This window comes from Solanum tuberosum, unplaced genomic scaffold (assembly GCF_000226075.1).
Source record: "Solanum tuberosum cultivar DM 1-3 516 R44 unplaced genomic scaffold, SolTub_3.0 scf00355, whole genome shotgun sequence".
In the NCBI taxonomy this organism is placed as follows: domain Eukaryota; kingdom Viridiplantae; phylum Streptophyta; class Magnoliopsida; order Solanales; family Solanaceae; genus Solanum; species Solanum tuberosum.
In genome coordinates, this window is record NW_006239277.1 from 183,113 (window position 1) to 194,141 (window position 11,029).

At 31.2% G+C, this 11,029-nt stretch overlaps 1 protein-coding gene across 1 annotated transcript; it reads left to right on the plus strand.

Moving 5' to 3' along the window:
• The first annotated feature begins 8,192 nt into the window (after positions 1-8,192).
• On the plus strand, positions 8,193-10,358 carry LOC102580241 (ABC transporter G family member 6-like). Its single transcript, XM_006361332.1, has one exon. The coding sequence runs from the start codon at positions 8,193-8,195 to the stop codon at positions 10,356-10,358; it is 2,166 nt and encodes a 721-aa protein (XP_006361394.1).
• The last annotated feature ends 671 nt before the right edge of the window (positions 10,359-11,029 follow it).

Consider the following 11,029-nt stretch of genomic DNA (forward strand, 5'->3'; position numbering starts at 1 on the left):
TTTTTTTTCCAGATTACTGGACACGCTTTCATACAAATTTCATACTTTCTTAATATACATTTCATACATATATCATTAAGACAGCTTATTTCATAACAACTTTCAAACTCACTTAATACACATTTCATACAACAAATAATCATACATTACAAATATCTATATCTTATCGTACCAAATAATTCATTTCTAACTCACTAATTACTTCAGAAATGACAACATCTAATATAACACACTAAAATTTATAATTTAATACCAACTTAAAACACTTGTTATACAATTCGTCAAAAATCCAAATAACTTTTTTTACATCTTACGAAACACATTTTCTTACAAATTTCTTTCCAATAATTCTATTAAATTCATTCATAAATATACAATTACTTTATACTTTAAGGAAAAAAATACACAAAACAATCACAAATTCAGAAAATCACTAATATTATACATTTCACAACAGTTAACAAGTAATGATATCATCTTAAACATAGAGACGATTTACAGTTTAATATTTTTTTTTATTTCAATGTAATTTAAAAACAAACACTAAACAATAATAAATACTAACCCGAATGATCCCATCTTCCACCATGTTTAATTAGAATTGATACGTAATTGTCCATCTCAATAAAATCAATTTTTTTTCAATGAAAAAAACCTTCAATTACTCGATTGTGGTAATTTTTTAGGCCGAAGAATTAAGAGAGAGAAATGTTGAAGAAAAAAAGGATATGATCTGATTTTTTATTTTATTTTAACTGATTTTGAGTGAATTAAGGATAAAAAATATGGTTAATTTGTTTGGATTCCTTATTTCATGCTAATCATTAATTATCTACAATAAGTTCAAATTAAATTACATGCCACTAATTTTCAGTTTTTTTACTTTATTATTTTCTAATTCCGTTTTTTTTAAAATTTTCGTTTATCTTTTTATTTTATTTTAAAGTTTTTTCCAATTAATAAAACATTTCTTTTTTTTTGTAAATTTGTTATAACCTGAAATTTTTTAATGCTATAGCTTGAAAAGTCTACATCTACTGCTATAACTTGAAAATAGTACTATAATATATGTCATATATGAAATTTACACACAAAAAAATGAGGTTCTCGTAAGTAATGCTTGAGGTTTTAGTAACGGACTCATTCAAATCCATATTTAGTAAAAGTGCACCCCTAATTATCCCCACACCTCCTTAATTATCATGTATGTCTGTGTGACATTCGATTTTATTTTTTCCACCACCATTTGGATAGGCTGAAAAATAAAAGTAACTTTTGAGTTAAAAATAAAAATCTAATTTTAAATGATTTTTAAGTAAAAAATAAAAAGTAAGAGGAGTCATACTTTTGCTGTTTAACTAAAACTATATAAATGGGTCATAAAACCCAAAATAATTTCATGTTCATACCCAAATTCAAAATAATTCAAGAAATACTCATTCTCTCATAAATAATTAGAGCTCATACCCCCCCCCCCCCCCTCTTCATTAAGGTTGATAATTTCACTTAACTGATACTAAATCAATAAGTATATTGATATTATTAAGGTTTCTTGTTCAGAAATTACTCATTAGTCAATGATACTATAATAATATATAGTAGGGTAAAACTTACCCACACCGGGTGTATACACCAATACAATACATGCATGCCATGTGTTTAAATCTATAGTTCATTTTATTTAACCTTAATTAATTAACATGTGTTTGGTGTAAACACCCGGTGCGGGTAAGTTTTTTCCGTTTATTGTTATTGTATCATTAAGGTTTCTTGTCAAGAAATTACTCATTATGTATATTGTTGTGGTATAAGAACTACTTCATTGTTCAAAAATTACTCTTATATATATATATACTGATTTAGTATCAATTAAGCAAATTATCAGCTTTAACAATACCAATACAGTATATGATACTATTTAGTATCAGTTAAGCAAAATTAGTTTGCGGGTATATACTGTAATTATTTAGTGGAATATGAATGTAAAGGGTATATATTTATAATTATTTTATTTTTATGGGGTATTTGCTTAGTTTCCTTTTAACTTTTTTTAAGTCATTTTAAATTTATTTTAAGTTATTTTTAACTTTGTCAAACACTCCTAAAAACTAAAAATGACTTGAAAGTAAGTTTGACAAACTTTTAAGCCAATCCTAACATGCTCTAAGATTTTTTCAATCAATATAATCCAACCATAAACGAGTTGTTATCATCTTTTTTTTTTTTGCTACACCGAAAGATAATATCTTGAATAGTGTTCAAAGTGCAACCAAAATATGTTATTCATAGGGACTAATGTATAGTGTAGAACCAAGGCAATTCGAATCTAAGAAGCCTTTGGTTAAGAATAAAGTATTTATAATGCATGGAAAAAATTAAATTTATGGAGTAATCTATATATATATATAAGAAACATAGAAAAGGTGAGAAGGTGATGTGACACCTTTCTATGGCCTCCATTTCTATTTATCTTTTTTCTTCTTCTTTTGTTTTTTTGTTCATTTTTTCAATAAATAATTTGTTTATTAATTTAAAAAATTCAATCATATTTACTATTCTAATCATGTCTAATAAGTTACAAAAAACCTCCATCTATTTAAATAACATGCATGTTCAACTTCTTTCTAACTATTGTTATGGTTTACCCAATCTATAAATAACAATATCTTTAGAGATGTTCAATGTTCATTTCCATTTTTTCATTCTTTCTTTTTCTTTCATCTTTCATGTACTTCTAATGTCATGATATGGTCTTCACTTTGATAAAGATCATAGACATATTTTTCAAAGATTCATCATAGAGATGTTCACATTAGTTTGGTACAAGTTCATCAAAATGAAAAAAAAAACTTAATTATCTTGGAAGATTCATCAAAATAGATGGTCATATTAGTATAAACGTTTGAATGACTTCCAAAGATTTTGAAGATTCATTAATGTATTCTTTTGATTTCAATTAATATTATTCTATTTTATTTTGATATATCTACTAACATTGTTATTATGCGAATGAATGAAGATGAAAAGTATCACATTTTTGTTTGTGTTTTCGTGTGTATATGTTTGTCAATTTCTAATTAAATTCTTTTTTTTTTCATTGTTGATACGTATAATATTACCTATAGTACATTTTTCATAGCTATTAGGTATTGTTGCCCCTACAAAAATATTATATGGTCTATCATATTAGACATCAATCACAAATAAATAAGTAAACCATCTTTTTAGTATTTTTAAAAGTTTTAATTAATAAATAAATTATTTAATGAAAAGAATGAAGAATAAATTCTCATTTATCTGTACATGTATAATAAAAAGTTATTTTTTAGTTATGATATTATAAATGTGCATTTGTGATTAATATATATTTAACTTATAATTATTTAAAGTAAAAATCATTTATCTTATTTTTCACATTAAAGAAGGAGTTGTCTTTTGAATAGTTAACATCTATTAAAATATTTTAGTGATGACTACAATGTTAATTAGATTAATGTTATAAAACTCTTCCACTCCTTTACATGTGTGTATCTGCTTGTCAATTTCTAATTAATATTCTAAATTTCTGTCATTGTTGAAAGGTATAATATTAGCTATGGTACATTTCTCATGGCTATTAGATATTATTGCCCCTAAAAATATATGATATGGTCTATCATACTAGAAATCAATCAAAAAATAAATAAATTAATAAACCATCTTTTTAGTATTTTTAATTAATAAATAAATTATTTAATGAAAAGAATGAAGAAATAATTCTCATTTATGTGTACATATATAATGAAAAGTTATTTTATAGTTATGCTATAATAAATGTGCATTTGTGATTAATATGTATTGAACTTGTAATTATTTAAAGTAAAAATTATCTATTTTAATTTTTCACATTAAAAAGGGAGTTATTTTCATATATTATTTTTTTAGTGATAACTACAATAATAATTAGATTAATGTTATAAAACTCTTCCACTCCTCTGCATGTGTTAGGGACAAACATTGATCCAACTCTTGGTATACCTTTCTACAACTTGACACTTCATGTACTCTAAAAAATTTAATATTTTGTCATTGTATGATAATTTTTATATAATCGAGTAGATAAGTACACATCAAATTACTAACGACATCATGTCTTCTTATAAATACACATTTTATTATATACTATGCGTTTCAATTCTTTTATTTTCTATTGCAAAGTATAATCTCTGATGTAATGTTATAAAATCAATTTTTTTTTCTTAAGATACTTTTTTATGTTTTTCTTCTTTTTATTGGCAATGTCAAGTGGAAATTAAAGTTTGAAAATATCTTTCTAGCAATTTTCTGAATAGACAATATCAAGACCGTGACTTAATTTGTATTTTTAATACACTTTTTGTTAAAAAATAGTCAATTAATGACATCAATTATTTAAAAAATATATTCAATTCCGTGCGAAGCACGAATAAGTACACTAGTAATTAATTAAATTGGGGTGATTTGACTTGTTTGAACAAATTAAATCATATTGCTTCAGTATAATCCTAATTATGTATCTTTTAAGGACAAGGAAGTGGTACATAGGATACCATTTATAAATTTAATTATTCCACTCTTCCTATATTTTCCTTTCTCTAAGCTTTATTATTTATAGGTAAAAAGGTATGAAAAATACTCCAATTTTGACCGAAGTTGCTGTTACGATATCAAACTTTATGGGAGGACCTTTTACCCCCCCTGAACTATTTAATAGTGTATTTTAAAGGTATATATGTGTCCACGTGGACACTTACTATTTATAATTATGCAATATTTATGATGCCCACGTGGGCACATATATACCTTTAAAATACACTATTAAATAGTTCAGGGGGGGTAAAAGGTCCTCCCATAAAGTTTGATATCGTAACAGCAACTTCGGTCAAAATTGGAGTATTTTTCATACCTTTTTACCTATAAATAATAAAGCTTAGAGAAAGGAAAATAGTTCGTTATTTATAACAAATCCTATCCTTCACACATTTCTTTCATAATCACATATAGAGTTGTCAAAAAGGGCTAGTCCAAGCCTTGTGGGTCGAGGAATTTGATGGGCTAGGCCTGGCCGGCCCTTCATTTGGAAGGGCTTGAAAATGCTCAACCCAACCCAACCCTAAAAGGACCGAGGGCTGGAGCGGGCTAACCCCCCTTTTTTTTTTCAAACTTAAAATTCTATAATATCAAAAAAATGGAGAAGATTTTCAAATCAAATATGACAAACAATAGTGTTGTTTCAATAACACTAGCAAAAATCTAGTGTGATTAGCATATATGTATCTAGGATACTAAATACACGAGATACATGTATCTACTGTGATGCATCCCAAATACGCGAGAGAGATGAGAGGGAGGCGAGGGTGCGGGATTTGTCTATGTATACTAGATACATGCGAATCCACTTGGATAGAGTGTATCTAGAACAAATTAACCTAAATTTGAGTACATGTATTTGGAAGTATCAAAATCTAGTAAGTTTCGCAATTTTACAATATAACGTGCATTTAAGTGATTAACTCATATACTAGTGAGATTGTTTTAAGTTACCCTTAAATAAATAGTTTTGGCCCATGAGCCGACCCCGGCCCAGCCCTCATCAAGCCTCAAGGGCCAAAAACTTATATGAATTAGGCTTATAAGCCCTAGTTTCAAATGGGCATGAAAAATTGCATCCCAACCCTACCCCAATAAGAGGTTGGGTTTGGGCCGGCCCCATGGGCTAAACCCATTTTGACGGCTCTAACCACATGCAACAAGCTATCGAAATTTATCCATTATATTAATTTGAATTCATGTCAAATAAATAATAATTAAAGAGGATAGATTACACGCACCAATTTTTTAATTTTTTTTACACCAATCACATAGTTAGAAGTCACTAATTCAAGTAATAAGATTCATGTCAAAGTAGAAGATAATCTTCTAGTACATAGATCACATATATAACGTGTGCTATGAAAATAAGTTTGAACATATGCACCCTATACTTTTCTTTAAACCTATTAAACAGTCAAAATTTATCGATTTAACTAATTCAGATTCACGCTATATACGAATTATAAATCCAAAGTCTAATTAAAATGCATGTTCTTCCAAGCAAACAGATCAAAAAGTCCGGTTCTCAAAAACTTTTGGAACTCAAAAGAGGTTAGTCTCCATATTAGACCTTACTCCTACCTAGAGATGATGTTTCTAACATATCACCTACTCAAATAAAAGCATTCCAAAACATATCGAAACATTAAAAGAACACAGGAACAATTGTGAAGTTGATATGAATCAAAAAGGTGGAATGACCTGAGAGACCCCTATACTTGGTTCCGTTTGTCAGTTGAACATACTCATCACTTTGCCAACTAGACCCTTAAACGCATCAGAACACAACATTTTAAGCCCTTTTCTCCTCCGGTCAGTGTGTGTGTAATGGACGCAATTACACGTGGAATTCCACATCATTTTTTTAGTGCCACGTACGAAGTTAAGTGCTAAAAAAATAAAAAATAAAATATATCAATTTTTTAATTTCTTAAACTTTTCAAATGGTCATCTTCTTCATATTTGGTCACAATTGAGCACTAAATTCATACCCATTAGATCAAATTCTTCTCGATTTAACTTGTATATTCAACTACAAGTCACTAACACAAACTCAATGAACCTCAATCAAAATTTTTAACTAATTTTACAAATTCATAAGACCCATTTATTATTTTTTAAGCTTTTTCAAGCTTATCAATGGAGTTTTAAAATTTTCAATAGTCACAATCATCCTTCACATTATCCACATTTCCTCGTTGAAACCATCTAAGAAAATAATGATACTAATATTTTTCAAACCTAAAAAATGTATTCAACTACAAGTTCACTAACACAAACTCAATGAACCTCAATCAAAATTTTTAACTAATTTTACAAATTCATAAGACCCATTTATTATTTTTTAAGCTTTTTCAAGCTTATCAATGGAGTTTAAAATTTTCAATAGTCACAATCATCCTTCACATTATCCACATTTCCTCGTTGAAACCATCTAAGAAAATAATGATACTAATATTTTTCAAACCTAAAAAATGAAAATTTTAGAAGAAGTTGAGGCTACTGATTTGTATAAAAAAAAACAGAAGAGGAGGAGAAGAGTAAATGTGGGGCTGGAGAAAGAAGAAAGTTGAGGGCTGTGGTGAGGGGTAGAGGAGAGAGGGCGGGTGGAGAAGAAGAAAGTCGTGGGTGGGTGAAAGAGGGTTGAAGAAGATGGATCTTATTTTTTAGTTTTGTTAAATTGATTTTTTTAAAAGTAAAATATTGTTTTAACTCGCTTTCAAGTGAGTGTAATCAAGCATAATTCCAACTCACCAATATTAATGTCACATAAGCTCGGTCAATGGTCAGAAGGGTTTAAAATATTGAGTTTTGATGAGTTTAAGTGTTTGATTGGCAAAGTGATGAGTAGGAGGGTTCAACCGACAAACAAAGCCAAGTACAAGGATCTCTCAGGTCATTCCGCCAATCAAAAAATAAAAACTCGTATCAGTTTAAATAAAATAATAGCATGTGTGTCATATATTTATTGAATTGATATAAATATATCAGGCGCGAGTAATTTTATTTTATTTTTGATAAAAGAGGTGATCGGTGAGAAACAAGAGTTTCTTTGCTAACTACCGATCTATTTCAGTATAGGCAAATTAAAACTAACACTTTCACAACACATGCATGTTGAGAAAGAGTGTAAGTTTAAAACACGCATGTAGTTATCGCTAGGATCATTTCACTCTTAATTAAAAATTTCGAATTCGAATTTTGAGTATAATTTTCTATATATATTAGGAAAATGGTTTTTATGCAGTACAAATTTAAATTATTCAAGACTTCAATACTAATATTAAAATACTGAAACAAAAAAAGAACATGCATATTACGTTGCGTCTAGGATTTTTAGTTTAGTTTGGTACATAAACAGATGTAGATTCAGAATTTTGAAAAGATAGATGTATAACAAAGAGATAGATTCAAAATATAAATTTGACGGTTCCATTTTTTTTTTTTTAATTAATTAGTAGTGATAAGTTTTTTACGTATATAACTATGCTTTTCTTTTCTTGTTCCATGCAGAAAATTTTATCATCTAAACCGTGAAAACTCTTAAAGAAAACCATATAGAGATTTGATATATATAAGAAATGTCAAAAATTGTAGCTCAAAATGTGTCACCAGTAAGAGATTGTGTACCTCTTTATGATCGGAGACAGACGGTAGAAATGTCGTTGCCGACGTTTGCTCAGTTGTTGAACAACATGGGAGATGTCACCGGCGACGAAACTGAAACTCCAGTTCACCAAGTTCTGACGATGCAGCCGCAGAACTCTATTCCGTTTTTACTGTCATTTAGCAACCTCACATATAGCGTGAGAGTTCGCCGGAAAGTTGCATTTCCGGCGATATACGGTGGCCGGGCAGAGGAAGCGCCGGTCACGAGGACGAAGGTGCTTTTACATGATATATCAGGAGAGGCGCGTGACGGAGAACTACTCGCAGTGCTTGGCGCGTCTGGTTCAGGGAAATCTACTCTGATCGATGCGTTAGCTAATCGAATTGCGAAGGAGAGCTTGAAAGGGGAGGTAAAATTGAACGGCGAGAAATTGCATACGAAGCTGCTGAAAGTGATATCGGCGTACGTAATGCAAGACGATCTCCTTTATCCGATGCTTACAGTGGAAGAAACGTTAATGTTCTCAGCACAGTTTCGGCTTCCACGAACTCTGTCAAAATCGAAGAAGAAAGGTAGAGTTCAAGCTTTAATCGATCAATTAGGACTCCGAAACGCCGCCAAAACTATAATCGGCGATGAAGGCCACCGTGGAGTTTCCGGCGGTGAAAGACGGAGAGTTTCAATCGGAATCGACATCATCCATGACCCGATCATCTTATTTCTCGATGAACCTACCTCTGGTCTCGATTCCACCAGTGCTTTCATGGTGGTTAAAGTTCTTCAGCGAATCGCACAGAGCGGAAGTATTGTGATAATGTCGATTCATCAGCCAAGTAATCGAATTCTCGGTTTACTTGATCGATTGATCTTCTTATCCCATGGACAAACTGTTTACAGTGATTCACCGCTCAATTTACCCCAATTTTTCGCGGATTTTGGTCATCCAATTCCAGAAAACGAGAACAGAACAGAGTTCGCGCTTGATTTAATCCGCGAACTCGAAGACTCACCTGATGGAACAAATAATTTAGTTGAATTCAACAGAAAATGGAAAAATACTAATCGGAATTCTGCAACAACGCCGGCGAGATATGATTTGTCATTAAAGGAAGCAATAAGTGCAAGCATTTCCAGAGGAAAATTGGTTTCTGGTGCAACGAATAATGCTGCAAATCCTACTGTTATGGTTCCTACTTTTGCAAATCCAATATGGACCGAAATAGCCGTGCTGTCAAAGCGATCATTCACAAACTCATGGCGTATGCCGGAGATTTTCTTCGTCCGTTTCAGTGCAGTAATGGTCACGGGTTTCATCCTCGCAACCATTTTCTGGCGGCTCGACAATTCCCCTAAAGGCATATGGGAACGCCTTGGGTTTATCGCATTCGCGGTGTCAACAACTTACTACATATGCACCGAGGCGTTGCCCGTTTTCATTCAGGAGAGGTACATTTTCATGAGGGAAACGGCTTACAATGCTTATCGGAGATCGTCTTATTGCATCTCTCACGCTTTGGTTTCGCTACCAGGTTTGATATTCCTCTCTTTATTGTTCGTGGCCCTGACGTTCTGGGCTGTTGGCCTAGACGGTGGAGCTTCGGGCTTTTTGTTCTACTTTTGTGTTTTTCTAGCTTCAATCTGGGCGGGGAATTCATTCGTCACTTTCCTCTCTGGTGTCGTTCCTCATGTCATGATCGGGTACATAATCGTAGTTGCATTACTCGGATACTTCCTCCTCTTCAGTGGATTCTACATGAACCGCGATAGGATCCCATCTTACTGGATATGGTTTCATTACCTCTCGCTCGTGAAATACCCATACGAAGCAGTGTTACTGAACGAATTCAAAGACCCCACGAAATGCTTCGTTCGTGGGGTTCAATTGTTCGATAACAGCCAACTGGGGGATTTACCGAATTCAATAAAGGAGAAATTGTTGGAAAATATAAGCGAAACGTTGAACGTAACGATAACAAGTTCCACTTGTTTAACCAGTGGTGCAGATATATTGGTACAACAAGGGATAACTCAACTGAACAAATGGAATTGCTTGTGGGTAACAATTGCATGGGGATTTTTCTTTAGGATTTTGTTTTATTTCTCTTTGTTATTGGGAAGTAAAAATAAAAGAAGGTAATAAATAAGTTAGATAACATGATATCATAATAATGTAGTCAAAGATAATTTTGAATATCATATTTTCACGAGTTTCATCTCAAATATTCATCTGGATCCACCTTCTTTGTAATAGTACCTACAATCCATCTTCTATAAATCTTAAATCCGTGTATGCTTATGTACCAAACCGAAATTCGAATTCCTCAATAGAGCAAAAAATTCCATGTCTTGGAGGCTTACATTACAATATCTTAGTATCACATTGTTATAAAGCAAATGAGGATTCACTACAAAGTAAGTACTAACTATTCTTCCCTTACATATATATAATGAAGTAACAACGCGTAGCATGTTTTTATTTTTGTTTCTTATCGATGTTCAATATTTGTAATGAGATTCTGAATAACACAAATTTGCAATTGTTTCCATACTCAAGCAGGACTCGAACACAAAATCTTTCATCTAGGGTGTCAACATGCATATATGTTTTAAACTTACACTCTTTGTCAACATGACTAGTACTCCACTCTTCTCCGTCCAAATTTCAAATATTCAACATGCATATGTTTTACTTGATGTGTTAGTTTTAATGTGCCATACTGAAATGGTATAGTAGTTACCAAGGTTCTCCTGTTTTCTCACCAATCACACCCCCCCCCCCCCCCCCGTTTTTTTATTTTTTAAAATACT